The sequence below is a fragment of the Diospyros lotus genome, chromosome 7 (assembly GCF_014633365.1).
Source record: "Diospyros lotus cultivar Yz01 chromosome 7, ASM1463336v1, whole genome shotgun sequence".
In the NCBI taxonomy this organism is placed as follows: Eukaryota; Viridiplantae; Streptophyta; class Magnoliopsida; order Ericales; family Ebenaceae; genus Diospyros; species Diospyros lotus.
The window spans coordinates 35,717,545-35,733,295 of NC_068344.1; the positions used below are offsets into that span (position 1 = coordinate 35,717,545).

General features: G+C 34.3%; 2 protein-coding genes across 2 annotated transcripts in view; one reads left to right on the plus strand and one right to left on the minus strand.

The window, feature by feature from the left end:
* Positions 1-816: 816 nt before the first annotated feature.
* On the minus strand, positions 817-7,815 carry LOC127806838 (proteinaceous RNase P 1, chloroplastic/mitochondrial-like). The gene is made up of 7 exons (XM_052344375.1): positions 5,907-7,815; positions 5,733-5,822; positions 5,455-5,636; positions 5,230-5,350; positions 4,057-4,125; positions 2,700-2,829; positions 817-1,552 (listed from the first exon to the last, which is right to left on the minus strand). Exons 1-7 carry the CDS (start codon positions 7,743-7,745, stop codon positions 1,320-1,322), a joined length of 2,664 nt encoding a protein of 887 aa, XP_052200335.1. The 5' UTR covers positions 7,746-7,815; the 3' UTR covers positions 817-1,319.
* A 2,446-nt stretch (positions 7,816-10,261) lies between these two features.
* The window catches only part of LOC127805714 (receptor-like protein 56), a 122,438-nt gene continuing 116,948 nt past the window's right edge, over positions 10,262-15,751 (plus strand). The window contains exons 1-3 of the mRNA XM_052342466.1: positions 10,262-10,601; positions 10,759-10,840; positions 14,715-14,873. Coding sequence (XP_052198426.1) covers positions 10,593-10,601; positions 10,759-10,840; positions 14,715-14,873 — 250 coding nt within the window. The 5' untranslated portion in view covers positions 10,262-10,592. The remainder of the gene's footprint in view (positions 10,602-10,758; positions 10,841-14,714; positions 14,874-15,751) is intronic.

Here is a 15,751-nt window from a genome sequence, read left to right on the forward strand (position 1 = left end):
AATATATTATATATTTATATTAATATAACATAAAATATAACACATTAAAATATTAAAGTATAAATGTCATAAAAAATGTCTTAATTAAATGTTCCTTAGCTATTAACACTAACAAAATCATAAGTCTTTTTTACATATAAGATTACCAATAAATAAACTAGAAAATATAATGAAAATGTTATTTAGGCATTTTATATTGATATATTATATATTTGTATTGATGTAATATAAGATATAATATATTAATATATCAGTGTTATAAATAAGTGTTAAAATAACATTTTCCAAACTAGAAAATTATTGATAGTGAATAATCATCAATCATTGAGTAGTCATAATGGAGTTTTTAATTATCAATATTAAAATACTATATGAAATATTAAAATTTTATATCTAAAAAACATTTTTCATAAATAGTAAAGGATGGTCCCTCAGCTTTTGATGATTAGGCCGCTCTAATGACATTAATTAGGAGTGACAGAAGCTTAAATTATTGGGGAGCCACAAGCTTTAAATTATTAAATGTTAATCTGACAATGACAGTTGCTATGATCTTTATGTCGCCCACTCATTATTAGTTTGAATCGTTAAATCAAATTAAATTAATTAACTTGATTTAATTTATAATTTTCAGAAACTAATTTAGTTTGTTAATGTTAAGGAAAGTAAATGCTAATCTTTAATTAATTAGGCAGCAGGAAATGAAAACATTTCGAAAATATCAAATCTACGAGCTTAAAAGGGTTCTGTGCATCATAGCATAATACTTTTATGAGAAAGTAAAGATTTAAAGTCTGAAATTATTAGAATTGATAATTAAGTTACCAACCGCTACTTTAGTATCAATGAAAATATTCAAATAACATCTCGAATTTCCAGTTTCTGATTCAAAGATCCAAAACCGACGTCTCTAGTGAACGCTCCTACTCGAACCAAAGATCAAATAGAATAAGAAACATAGAAAGCGACGAAAGTTCCCATCCCTGCCAAAATGCTGATCACATGAATGCTTCCTGAAGAGGAATCTTCTTTTTCTCCCATTAACTTGTTTCAATGGCTAATCATATACAAAATATGCGCAGGGATGGTACACTAATACTTCACTTTGAATGAATACAAATGAAATAAAAAACCTTTGAAACCTTAGATGTTGAGAGAGACCTAACACCGGGAGAGGGGGACCTGTTCTGCATCTGAAAACCTGTTGCAACCTGCAAAGTTTCAACTGGGTAATTGGCCTGTAGACACTTCCTGCAGTTGCATGAACCCCCACAAAGATCAAGCACCATTCAAGCTCTTGAATGTTTAATCTTTGGCTTTTATATGTCGAAGTCAATAACACAGCAACCAAGCTTCTCTGCGGCCTCAATGTCCGGAAGTATTGTTGGATAACTTGAGGATACGGGCGTTGACAGTATATTCTTGAGAGTCCTGCAAATTTCCTGATGCGGTTGCCTAGAGTTGCTGCGACTCATCAGCGTTATCTTTGCCTGACGTTTCGTTTGAGTGTTTGAGCTTGCACACCCTTCCTTGTGAAGTGGAAACTGGGGGTCTGTTTTACGTGAAGGGAACTGGGATATCAGTAGATGGAATTATTCTGGCTATAAGAGGTGATCAATTATTAGTGCTAACAGGTTCATAAACTTGCAAGAAAACCAAGCTTGATGCCATGTACATGTATCAGTGTGAAAAGATGAGCCTGTTCAACAAATCTTAAATGAGGGTGTTTTGGATGGCTTCTACTGGATACTGCTACGGCACAGAGAATTGTTGGATGATTTAGGCTCTCGTGTTTCCTAAGACAAGGGTGGGGTTTCATGGCTAGTCGCACTCCTAAAGGGACATGACAATCATGTTGTCTATACATGTCATATCGTCTATGTGACCTCCTTTATGTTACCTTGGCGACCAAATTAGAAGTATTAAAACAGAAAAATATCAAAAGCATCATTAAGGAACAACCTTGCCATTGCTACCAAGACTCACTCTCTTTTGCAACTAGGAGCAAAATATCTCAATTTTCTATGCAGCTATGCTAGGAATGACACCAACCAAGCAACATGGACATACACGGATGAATAAGGAGAGAAATATCAGATATGCCTTCATACAACAACTAGATTCAATGATATATTGGACATAACTCACTATACAACATTACGGTTTGAGAGTTCCACAATTTACTATCATTTTAACTTTTAGACAAGCAATTTTGTGTGCACGGATTTGTTTCCCCCTTGCAAATTGACACACAGATTACTTGACGTGGGAAGGGGGAAAAAGCACACTCTTGGCCAACATGGACATCAACACCATCATAGAAAAATAAGTTTCTTTTCAACAGGCAATGCCCTTTTCCAGCAAGCTTAGAGGAAAGTGAAATCTTTAGAATGGATGATCATGAACGGATACTTCTGGAGATAGGGGCCATTGTAAATAATGCATGCATGCATTGTAAGAAATTGTGCTAGTTGAACATCTAAAACCAGTCCATTCAAGATAGAATCAGCTCATTGCAATCCTTAGAATAGCAGCATAAACAAAAGATATGAAAATATACATTGGGAAAAAGATGGTAGTTTTCAAGATAAGGAAAGATTTCACACCCATTAAAGCACTTCCTCGGCAAAATTATGATTTCAGGTTAAACATCCTAACATTAAGGATAAGGTTTGAAAGAAAAGTGAAATGATTACTACCTTTACGCATGGTAGTGGAAACAAGTGTCGCCCCAGGTGAATTAGCACGTGTGACGCATAACCATGTTCTTTCCCCTTCATTGTCTTGCTCTGATACAATTGGAATATGCCAATGGCCTTTCTCTGATTCCTGTAAAACTAGCACATTACTCTCAGGATTATGCATGTCTATATCTAGTCACCTCTGAAGGACATAACATAAATGCCTAAGAAGCATGGATATGAAATAGACACAACATAGCATGACATAATATTTTAATTGACAAAGTTCAATAACAAAAAAAAAAAAAAACTAGGAGAGCACACAACAAGATGTCAATAAGTAGATTATGGTTCTACAAGCATGACAACAACCATTACTTCATGCCTACATTGGTTCTTCCACTATCTTGTTGCAACAGCAATTTGGTCTGAGATATGGAGTAGGATTGTATATGCTGTTCAAGCCATACTTCATAGTGTTTGTTCATTTAATAAAATGATTCTCTCTTTTACGTTACCCCTACATGATGCTGAGTTGCTATATTCATGAGATCTATCTAGGTTTATGAGTTACATTTAAGGTAATTGTGCATTCAAATATCATCTGATGCAAAGAGATGTATTATCAGTTATTTGTAACTGCATGAAAGTGAAAACAACTCACTTGGAAATGGTAACACATGCAGTATCTCTATGAAATATAAACTCGAGATCATATTGAACTTGTAATACCCCGAGAGCCCAGAGAGATTAGTATATATCGAGAATAGTGTAAGAAAAGAAACAACATCAGCTGGATATCTTTTGAGCTGAATGTTGGCAAAGAACTCCCAAGTTAAGCGTGCTTAACCTGAGGTAATCCAAGAATGGGTGACTCCCCTAGGAAGTTCGCGTAGACCCATCAAGATAAGTTGTTCCGGATCTTCCTATCGCTCGAATGGGATGTTACAGAACTTATCTATTGTAAGGACATGTTACACTTAACATAATTTTCATGAAATTTCACACGTCTTCCCTAAAAGATAAAAGAACTCAGATCCTCAGTGATTTGACTTACTAGTGATTGATGCTTTATGTGGCCAATATATAGGTATCCTCAGCACTTATTCAGAGGGATCTAGGAGCTTCCTATCCCAAAAGTCACAATCTCTCACTATATATTGTTGTAATAAATAGTTATTTTAAAAAGGAAGGATATTTGAACACTAATTCTTTGTCGTAATAACTTAAAGACATGGTAGGTATAAATAAATTGGATCGACAATAGTAATACCTATTATGTATGTATACAAGTATTAGGGTTCAAATATCCTCATTTGATGACATTGTAGACAACAAAAAGCAATTTAAAAATGGAAGAGAATAGGAAATGGACCTGAATTACAACAGAACATGGAGGAGGCATGTGGAACACTGGACCAGTCTCAGAAAAACTGAAACGCACCTTCGGTAAGAAAGAAACAGTACCCAATTAGTGAACTGCACAAGTCATAAAGGAATGTACAGTATTCTGGTAATGAAAAGCTTCAAAAATATATTTTATTCATTTTGTCTGTGTTTGTCTTTTTTTTTTCTTCCAGTTGAAAGAGATTTGAGGGCACTTGGTGTTTTGGACAAAGCATTAGTCAATAAACATGGTGGACGGCATTAAAGACAATCATTAAATGATAGATCAATAGCTTACTGATTTAAACATGACACCATAGGTGTTAAAGGATACAGTCACGGATAGATATGACTAGAGTTTTAGAATTCATGTATCGAACTGCAGCTACTGGAATCAAGGCTTGTGATTGATGTTGTTGTTGTCACCAGAGTTTTAGCTCAAGATTACTTTTGTGCTCCTAAAACTAACATACTCAAGAATCAGCAAGCCACCACAGATGTGAATTTTGATTATAAAAAACTCCCTTTATTTAGTCCATAGAAAACTTTGTGTGGGACTCAAAACACGTGACCCACATGACAGATAAATCTTGAGAATATAAATATGACAATGAACCCAAATGAGAACTTCTTCTCCAATCCCTTTATATGAGTTATCAGATTGACCCTTATGATTCCAAAGCCTTTACTCAATCAACAGAGTGGAGAGAACCCATGTGTAGGGGTGGCCATATGGCTCTTAAGCTGGTGGATTCAGGAGTAGCAAAATGCACTTTGTTTGTTGCACAACACTTGCGAGCTGAAGTGTCATATATGTGCACTTAGAATCTTCAAGTTTACTGTATGTCTCAACTGAAAAGCTGACAAAATCATACTCTGTGAAACTGGAATATGACTATAATACTTCTCTTTGCTTATGATTAAATCACTTGAAATTGAAATAACACACTGTCTGTGTGTGTGTGTGTGAATGTGTTAGTCTGAGCGTGTGTTTTGAGAGAGAGAGAGAGAGAGAGTTCAGGAAACAGCCTTCAAAATCCACAAACCCAAATAAATAAATCTTGGAGATAAATCAGTTTCGGTTTTTGAGTGGCACTTCCTTCAAGTTGGATAGAGCAACTTGGTCTACATATAAGATCTCATTTTTGAAGAAAATACTCACTTGATGCCTTTCTTTCCATTTGGGGAAGAAATCATTCCCAAGGAGTTGAAATAAATGATCTCTCATCTCATCATTGGTCACAATCAAGCACTTAAACTTTATAGCTGCATACAACCAGTACCTGAAGCACAGTTATCACCCATGGCAATTTAGATGCATATAAATCAAGGATTGAAACAAAAGTAATAAATTAGACTAACAAATGAGAAGAATAACTGTTTTTACCAATCATCATTCGATCCAGTAGGTGTCCCATAGAGCGCATCGGCATTTTTCCACTTCTCAATCAGTGCCTTATTTACTGGTTTATCCATATTGTTGCCACTGATTCGCCTGTTATGCAACACAATCAGTGGCCACTTCTTGGAAGGAAGCAGCTGACGAATTCCGTTGACAACAGCATTTACCTAAAGGCTCTCTTTGTCAGGAAAACAAGACAATTATTTGAAAAGAATAAAAATAGAACTTCCTCATATTCACCCATGTAAACCAAAGGGACTTACCTTAGAGGGTCTGAATTTCCTTTGAGTGAAAAGGCCAACATTTGCTCCATCTACCACTGCTTCATATGGTCCATAATAGTCAAGCCATTTCTGCAAACAAACAGTTCTCAGATTCAGTTCATCTAACAAACCTATAACATTTAGTAAATGAGTGTTATAGGACACAAATCATACTTGAAATTTCTGGAAGCTTGAATTCTTCTCTCTCTTTGCCGCTATAGATGCAACGGATTCAGCAAACTTTTCAGTTTCTTTAGGATCAAGGTCAATTATTGCCAATTTTTCACCACAGCATTTGCACATGCCATCAGAGCCAACAGAAGTGCGTGATAAGTTCCATTTCCCTTTACCTAACCAACCTTGTCCATGCCAGCCTCCACCTCTATTTTCAATTGCTTCCCTTATCATTTTTTTATCCCATTTTCTTTTCCCTACTTTCGAAGCTATCTTGCTCTCGAACCATTTCTCCAGTAAATCAGCAGTAGAGAGCGACACCTTCCTAACACTTGTTCTAAGTTTATGTAATAAATAATAAACCTTGTCACTTCTGCCTGCTTCTATACTTACTCTCAAGAGTGCCTCCAGTTCAGGTTCTTCTGGATAGACACCATTCTCCAGCATGTGTTTTTCAACAGCAAATGCTTTCTCAGTATCTCCAGAATTACAATAGACAGACAGGGCTGGACCATATGACCTCAATCTAGGGTTTATCCCCAATGCCTTCATTTGCTTTACCATTTCAAATGCCATGTCACCGCCGCCCATTGCCAGAGCCATCCTAGCTACAGATGTCAAGCTTGCTTCATTCATTGGGACCTTTTCGAAACACATCTTCTCATAAATTTCAAATCCTCTCTGAAGGGCAAACTTCTTGAATTCTTCACTCACCCGAATCTCGTACTTTTCTATGTTGTCACCATTTTTAGCATTTTTTGAATCGTAATCACTACTTAAATGAATTGTCCCATCAGTAACTTGTGGATTCAGCGTCATGGCTCCATTGAAGACCTGCACCAACTTCTCCTTTCCATTGACAGTACTGTCTGAATTATTTTCCTCTGCTTCAGTTGGTAACTCACGAGAGTTCAACTCTGTTCTATCTGAATTTATTCGATGGTTACTGGATCCAACCAGCAACACATTGTTCGGTCTGGGACTCAATTCATCATCATGAAAGTTCCCCTTACTAGTTTCCCCAATTTCAACCAAACCTCCAGAATTCACAGTGGAAGCCTCACTGGTCGACTCTGCATAACTTAAACTGCGACTGCCATTGCCGCTCTTGGCAGGACGAACAATGCCTGTAGCTGCCGAAGAACAAAGATACAAGAGCACAGCATAATGGTACTGTCCCAGCTTGATACCTTCTCTCTGAGCTGAATCATACAATTTAAGTGCACCCATTACATCCCCTTTCTTGGAGCACATGTCCAACCCAACCCTCAACATTACCCCGGGCTCATCAACCCTGCTTTTGTTGGCCCCTTTCTCCATCTTCACTCCCACCTGCTCATCACCTCCCTTCTTGGCCTTCTTATTCTCCCCCTCGTTAACTACCATATCACCAATTGTTCCTGCCAATTCTCTCACTAAATTTTCATCTTTAGACCTCTTAGAAGAAAACCTATTACCCATTTCTCCCCTTTTTGTGGCAATCCGTTTAAGATTCCCACTCACCACTGAACTTCCCTTCTTTCTCACAGATTTTCTCTCCACCCTTTCGTCGTCAGTCCTAAAATGAGAAAACCCAGAACCGGTTCGCCTATTGGTTGCATGATTCTTGATCTTTGAGAGTTCTTGGTCAGTGCTAGACGACTTGGGGACAATATGACTAACATGTGCTTTGACTACAAGTGGTGAAAAACTTGGTTGGAGAGAGTGTTTGGATGGTGGGAAAGTGAGGAGATGAAATGAAGAGTGGAATTTGAAAGAATTGAGAGCGGAAAGGAACTTACAGAGAGGGATTGAGTAGAGTTGCTTCGGCTGTGAAGGGGTTGTGGTGAAGGCGGCCATATCTGGCCATTTGGAATAAGCTTTCTATCTTGTCGGAAAGTATAAAAGAAGAACGTGTGGCAAGACACATTCACAAAAAGGATCCCCCAATTTTGCTATGATTCACAAATGATGATCGAGGGTTATTCCACTGTTCCATCAAGTTTTTGAGGGTTAAGAAATAAATTTAATAAATGCAAAATATCTAATTATAATTAGAGAGAGATTTGGAGAGTAATCAAATAATTCGAGTAATTTATTCTCATCTGATACCTTTACAAGCTTTTAAATAACATAGTTGCCACACATGCCAATCATCGATTTAGATGAATAGTTCATTATATTCGACAAACCCAGCACGTTTTCTTTCTAATTCTGACAATTAAATTTGTCTTGCAATCCAACAATCAAATGAATTGCCAGAAATAGGAAAAAATCGAGTTGGTGTTGTCAGAGATAATGAACTATTTATCTAAATCGAAGATGGACATGTGCGGTAACTATATTATTTAGAACATTTTAAAGGTAGCAAATGATGAACAAATGACTCAAATTATTTACACGCTGACCAAATTCTCAATTAAATGAATTAGGTATTATCTACATTTAAATTCATTTTGTAACCTAAAAAGCCTAATGGAATAGTGGAAGAAGAGTCATTTTTGAATAGTAGTGAAATTAGTAGATCGACATACATCTAGTATGTTGGAAAACAAATTTGATTTTTGAAAACAAGAATAGATCAAGTGGTGCTATTAGAGATAATGGATTATTCACCTGAATTGATGATCAATATTTGTGAGAATTATATGATCAGGAAGAAAACGAAAAGAAACCCATAGTCTCATCACCATCACCATGGTTGCTAAAGGAAAAGAAAAAATAAAAAGAAATCAAGTTGGTGTTATTAGAGATAATAAACTATTTATCAGATTTGATGATCGATATATGTGAAAATTATGATCGAGCAGGAAAATAAAGGAAACCCACCATCCCGACACCACTACCATGGCTGCCAAAGAATGAAAGAGAGAGAGAGAGAGAGAGAGAACAAGAAAAAATTGAGTTGGTGCTACTAAAGATAAATGAATTATTTACCTGATCAAATAATTGATATATGTGAGAATTATGATTGGGGAGAAAAAAGGAAACAAATTCATCATCCCATCACCATCGCCATGGCCACCAAAGAAGAAGAGAAAACAAGAAGAAATCGAGTTGATGCTATAAAAGATCATGAACTATTTACTAGAATTGATGATCAATATGTGTGAGAATTATGATAAGGGAGGAAAAAGAAGGAAATCCGCCGTCTTGTCACCACCGCCATGGCTGCCAAAAAAGAGAGAGAATAAGAAGAAATCAAGTTGTTACTATTAGAGATAATGAACTATTTTTGTGATCTGATGATCAATATATGTGGGAATTACAATCAAGGAGAAAAAAGAAAAAAATCAGCCGTTTAATTATCATTGCCATGGCTATCAAACAAGAAAAGAAAACAAAAAGAAATCGAGTTAGATTTATTAATAATGAATTATTTACCTGATCTGATGATCGACATGTGTGAGAACTATGATCGAGAAGAAAAATAAAAGAAACCTATCATTTTGTCATCACCGCCAAAGAAAGAAAGAAAACAAGAAGAAATCAAGTTAGTACTATTAGAGATCATGAACTAGTTACTAGATCTAATGATCGATATGCGTAAAGATCGATTTAAGAGAAATAGGGGCTTTGAGATCATGATTTGGGAGAAAGAGGAAGGAAACCCATCGCCCTAGCACCACCGCCTTGGTTGTGAAAGAAAGAAAGAAGTTTCGCGAGGAAAGAAAAGAAATGAGAAAGAAATATATATAATTGAAGAGTACGCTTGTCTTTTAAGCTAACATCAAGGGTATCTAAACGTCACTTATTGACATGATTCAAACTATGGATCAAGTAAAAGTTTTTTTTCCGCTCCAACCCTAGTTGAGGTACCCATTAGGGTTAATATAAAAATACTTTTATTATAAATCATTTTTATAAAAAAATAATTTAATATTTACTCTAATAATATCAAAAAAGCTCCTAGCATTTTCTTATGTCATTGCCTAATAATTTTAAAAGTATTTTTCTTGCTAAGTAAAAAAAATATTTGTTTAACAATAAAATTAACACAAAAAGTGTTAATAGAAGTATTTAATACTATTAATAAGTGTAATATTTTTAATTTTAAATATTAATTGGATATAATTTTATCTAAAAATAATTTTACTTGATGCTTCTATTATTACTTAATAACAAAAGCTTCAAACTTGTATTTACACTACACAGTAGGGAAAAAAAAAACCCTTTCTAGCTTCTCACCTCATATGCAAACAGATTGTATTTCGAGTCACACCCCATTACTTAAATAATTGGTTTGTTACATTCTAAGCTCATTAAGTACATTAATTTTGGTTTAATTAGATTTAAATCACCTTATAAAAAAGTTACAAATTAAAAGAATGGCCAAATTCACATTCAGAGCTGATCTCAACTTCTGCTGTCTTTCACAGGACCCGCCGCCTTCTAAAAGCTCAAATTTCAACTGTTTGCTCAAACGCCGTTGCTTAGCCGCGTTCCCTTTGAGTTCACGTCTGAAATTCGTGGTTACTAGCAGCATCAAACAGAAGGAGAATGTTGCAGAAAGGGATCGAGATGCCAGGCCAGTTGTTCCCCGGCCGCTGGTCGGTGAATTGGAGAAATCCGAGTCGACTGGGAACTGGGAACTGGAACTAGGTCTGGGGAAGTGGGTTCTAATTGGACTTGGCCCCCCATGGAAGAAGCTTCCTGAAAGATAAGAGACTCATTGGCACAACCTCTCTGGCCTTTGTTATTTGCAACATGGATAAGGTAATTCCTTTCATTTCTGTTGGGAATTTCTTCGAACAGTTTGTTGTCTTTAGATACTGTTGGACAATTGGCTTGCGAAAAGTTTATCTTTCCTCGATTGTTTATATGCCAACTTGTATAACTTTCACTTGTATATGTTGTTTGCATCATGGATTAGGTGTGTTCATCCAAGTCCAGTGACTTAGCCATCGCTTTCAGGAGCAGCTCGTTCATCTCTGCCAACTTTGCTGTGTATTCATGTAAGATTCCCCTGCATTTTTAACATAATTAAGTCTTTATCGTACAATATGGGGTTGACAACATGAAGTCTAGCTCACCAATCATTTCTGTCTATGACCATTTATTCCCCTACAATGTTCATTAATGGAACAAATTACCCAAGGTGTAGTTTTTGCCGATTTGTGTTTCCTTATCATCTTCTTCTTAGGCAGGCAAAGTGACAACTAATCAAAGATGGGTATTTGTTGGACACATCAAATGGCATATTAGATTTTAGAGATTTATTATGCTTAATCAAACAATGTGATAATTCAGCACACCTAAAGTTTTCTGGTCACAATCTGAGCTTTCTTTGCTCTTCGGTCCGTCCAATCAAGAGTTTGATGATCAGAAAGAACTGAATTATTGCCATATCCTTCCATATCATCTACTTTTCTGGAGTACTTCTGTTTCTCTTCAAGTGGAAGTGCAAAGAAGTTTTCGGCAACTTCCCTCAGTTCATCCAGGAATTCATCTTTCAATCCATGATTTATATATTGCCTAAAATTAATCCCAACACCAACTGATTGGCAGGCACAAGATCCTGATTGATATTCCATCTCCGATTTCTTTCCTTAAGTTTATTTTCTTAATTGTTCTACAGTCAAATTGGCCTTAATGAACTTGGTGCTGTGTTACTGAAGAAGAAACAACGAAGTGTTCATGGAAGTTGAATAGAAGCATGTTAGATAATCAATTCTAATACCATTTTTTGTGTATCGTTGTGATATTGACTTGTTAGTATCCATTTTACCACTTGGATCTGAGATAAAACAAGCATAGAATTAGATCCTATAGCACAAACACAAGATCAAAATTAGCTGACAGATTTAACGTGATTCAACAAATTGACAACATTAATAGGCGAAAGAGAAACAAAATTCATTATAAAAGAGATAAAATACAATTTCACTCAACTCCTAAAACCACATACAACCAAGCTAACAATCTCCCCAAGAGATTCTTCACTCTAATTAAGGTCCCCTTGCAATCTGATAATCAGTCAGCTGTATTCGCAGAGAGAATAAGATAGGTTAGAAGTTTCGGATTGAGTATACAAGTGTATATCTATCTATCATACTTTGGGATTAAGTGAACTGAATTTGAATTCAAGGCAGTCAACCCTGTAGATTGAAAAAATGGGTTCTGTTGATGAATATATATTACTTCCAGATCCTTGATACGATTAATTGTATTAAATAATGATATTTTTATACAATTTTTATTAAAATGGTTTAATATTAACAGTTTAGAAAATTATTGGGTCATTTTAGTTAGCATTCTCCTCCCCCTTAATTAGGCTTATTTGGTATGGAATCAATTGCTACTTTAAAAAAAAAAAAAAGAATTCTATCAATATAGATGTTCAAGTTAGCCTAATTCTAATATATATCTAACAGTGAAATTGGGAACATATAAAAGAAAAATTAGAAATATTAATTAGAAATATTTGACGCTCCCTATTAGCACATTAGTACAAAAATCTTTGGCCGACAAGCATAGTATCACTATTAGTATATTAGTAATTTGTTAAGGATAGTTTAGAAGTATCACTTAATTTTATGAATTTAAAAATTAATAAATTTTAAATTAGTGTATATTTTTAAGTTGAGGCTTGTAGTTTCATGAGTAACAGTATTAAAATTGATGTAAGGACTTTTTTTTTTTTTGTCAGAATGTTAAAACTTAATAAGAGTTTATCAGTTGCATTTAATTCCATCCATCCATCCATTTTATGTGTCAAAAATTTTAAGTATCTTGTTCGTATATATGATGCAATTTTTTCTTCATATCAACTCAAACGAAATATCTCCACTCCCAACAAGATTGACCCCTTCTCCATCCTCCTTCATTCTTCTTTTCTTGATGCATCTTCTCAGCCATTTAATTCAAAGCCCCATTTCTTAATTGACAATATGGTCCACGAATAACAATAAATTAAGAGAGGAAGAAAGAGAATAACAGTAAATTAACAGTAAATACTGTATATAATATTTTGTGTTAGTTTTGATAAATGGATTGTGTTATTTTGGGCGTATGAATTTGGATACTCATACTTTGATTTGTATCTTATATCTCCCAAATGATAGATTACTATCATAAGTCTACTAGACATTATTGGATTAGCTATTACATATTAATCAATAACTAAATTAGTTTGTATTGGGACTCATGATGAGTTTAATTATCTGCTTGCATGTATTCCAAGGTATGAATTAAGTTGTAAAGATTGCTATATTTCCAAGTCTTCCACTGTTTCCAAGTCTTCACCACCATTTCCAAGTCTTTACAAGACCAAGTCTTCACCACCATTTCCAAGTCTTTACAAGACCAAGTCAATTTGTCTCCACTTGTCTAGTTAGTATTGGGAACCATGATGAGTTTATTTGCTTGCATGTACTCCAACGTATAAATTAAGTTGTAAAGACTGCTATATTTCCAAGTCTTCACCACCATTTCCAAGTCTTCTCTTACAAGTCCATGTCAATTTGTCTCCACTTGTCTCTCTATAATTAGATCAAGGGAAAAGACCACTTCATAATGCTTTAGACTAAAGATATAAAATAGAGCTAGCTTGATTCTTAAAACAAGAAAAAATAGAGAACAAAAGCAAGTAAGAAGATATATATCTTGGTGAAAAATATGATGAGTACTACACCTTATTCTATTTGGGTGTGGATGATGACAATGGTAATGTCAGTATTGGTGAATGAAATGTGTTGTCGTGGGTGTTGGGAGCAAGAGAGGATAGCTTTGTTGCATCTCAAAGCTTTCATCAACTACCCAATGTCAACTTTTTGCCTTCTTGGGTGGATAATAAATCATCCAATTGTTGTCAATGGGAATGGGTTCAATGCAACAACACTTCAAGCCGAGTCATTCAACTTTCTCTTATTCGAACAAGAGATTGGGAATTTAGAAAAGATTGGTATTTCAATGCTTCTTTGTTTCTTCCCTTTAAAGAGATCAAGACTCTTGAATTAAGTGACAATTCATTAGTTGGTTGGGTTGAGAATGAAGGTTTGTGGATTGACAAGTCTCTTATATACGTATCTCATGATTTTTTTTTTTTTTTAACTTTTCTATCTTGAATTTTAGAAGAAAACATTTATTAATTTTACTTCTTTTGTAGGTTTTAAAAGACTTTTTGAATTGATAAATCTTGAAGTTTTTTATTTGAGTTTAGACAATTCCAATAACAGTATTATTCTATAATTTGTTAGGGATTTGAGAATATTTGAGGTTTTTTTATTTTTATGGTTGTTATAAGAGATGTTGTGTAAAGATTTAGTTTGATATTTATAAATTAATCTGAAGTATTAGAAAAGTTTAGTTTTACTTACCACCATTAATTGAGCTATTAACTTTCAATTAATCGAAGAACTTAAAGATGTCAAAAAAGCTGAGGTGGATTATTAAATGGATGTTTTATATAGAACTTTGGTTGAATTCAATCTCATTATATATAAATTTGATTAAGTTGACAAATTAGTTTATAAATGACTGAATTAACTAAAAAATGGAGCTGGTGATGCATGCAAGCACTGCCCAAGAAGATTTACATAAAATAAGATGTAAAAATTTCAAAATTGTGTAACGCAAGGCAGCCACTTCTTTGATGTTGCTTTAATTTGTTCAGTTGAGTGCTTTCGTGTGTATATATTTTGTTTTTGATTTTCTGCTTATAGGGGCTGCTGTTATTGGAAACTAATAACTTCGATACTCTTTTACTTTTTTTAGGGGAGTTGTAGTTAACATTTTTATTCAATAATCTTTTGTATTTTTCATTATTCATTTTCATTTCTTACTCTTTGAAGTTTGGACAAAACTATTTACTAATTCTCTCTTTTATAGGTTTCGATAAACTTTCTATGTTGACCAATCTTGAAGTTCTTGATTTGAGTTATAACAAGATCAATAACTCTAAAATTCTAGAATTTATTGGTGGAATTCCATCTTTAAAGTCTCTAAATCTTAGAGATAATAGCTTGGGAAGCTCAGTTGATTTGACAAGTAAGTTAAATTATATGATCATATCCTAGTTAAAGTAATTTTTTGCAATATTAAATATTCCTTCAATGAGAAAGAAAGTTATGAGCTCTAATGCTTCTTTGTATATTGGTATTTTAATGCTTCTTCGTTCTAGATGCATGTTAGTTAAACGAAAAGAAAAAAAGTTATCATTTTTGCTAGAAGAGTACAACTAGTCATCCATTATGGGCCTGTATGTTAAAAAAAGCGAGACAAAAATGCAGAAACTTTAGAAAAGGCCGATAGAGTCATATATAATTATTCAAGTTCACCCATTGCTTAGCTAGCTTTCTCTCATATTATACTCAAATTTATGAACATTGTTTAAAAAGAATTGTTGCCAAAATTACGTGAAATGTTCCTTCATTTATCCGTTCTTATAACATCCCACATCGAGCAATAGGAAGGAATAAATCAACTTATCCTGATGGGTCTATGTGAACTTCCCAGGGAGTCACCCATCCCTGAGCTTTCCCAGCTCAAACACGCTTAATCTAAGAATTTTTTTTACCTACATTCACTGCAAAAGGTATGAGGTTGCAAATAATAAAAATATGAAAGCAAAAAATTTAGAAATAATAAATGAAGAAATTTATTAACTTTATTATGGTTTAGCTTTACTTGTCACCATTAATTGAACCATTAATTTTCAGCTAATCGAAGGACTTAAGGTGAGCAAAAAAAAATAAATAAATAAATGAATGAGCTAATATGTTAAAATTTTAGGTGAGGGGTTAAAGATCACATATCTTAATAATTCAAAAATCCCCTTAAAATTTGCTTATCTATCTATTTTCCTTCCCCATCACATGTTTGTAACAAGCGTGAAATTCACAATTTAATGGAAACTAACATCAAGA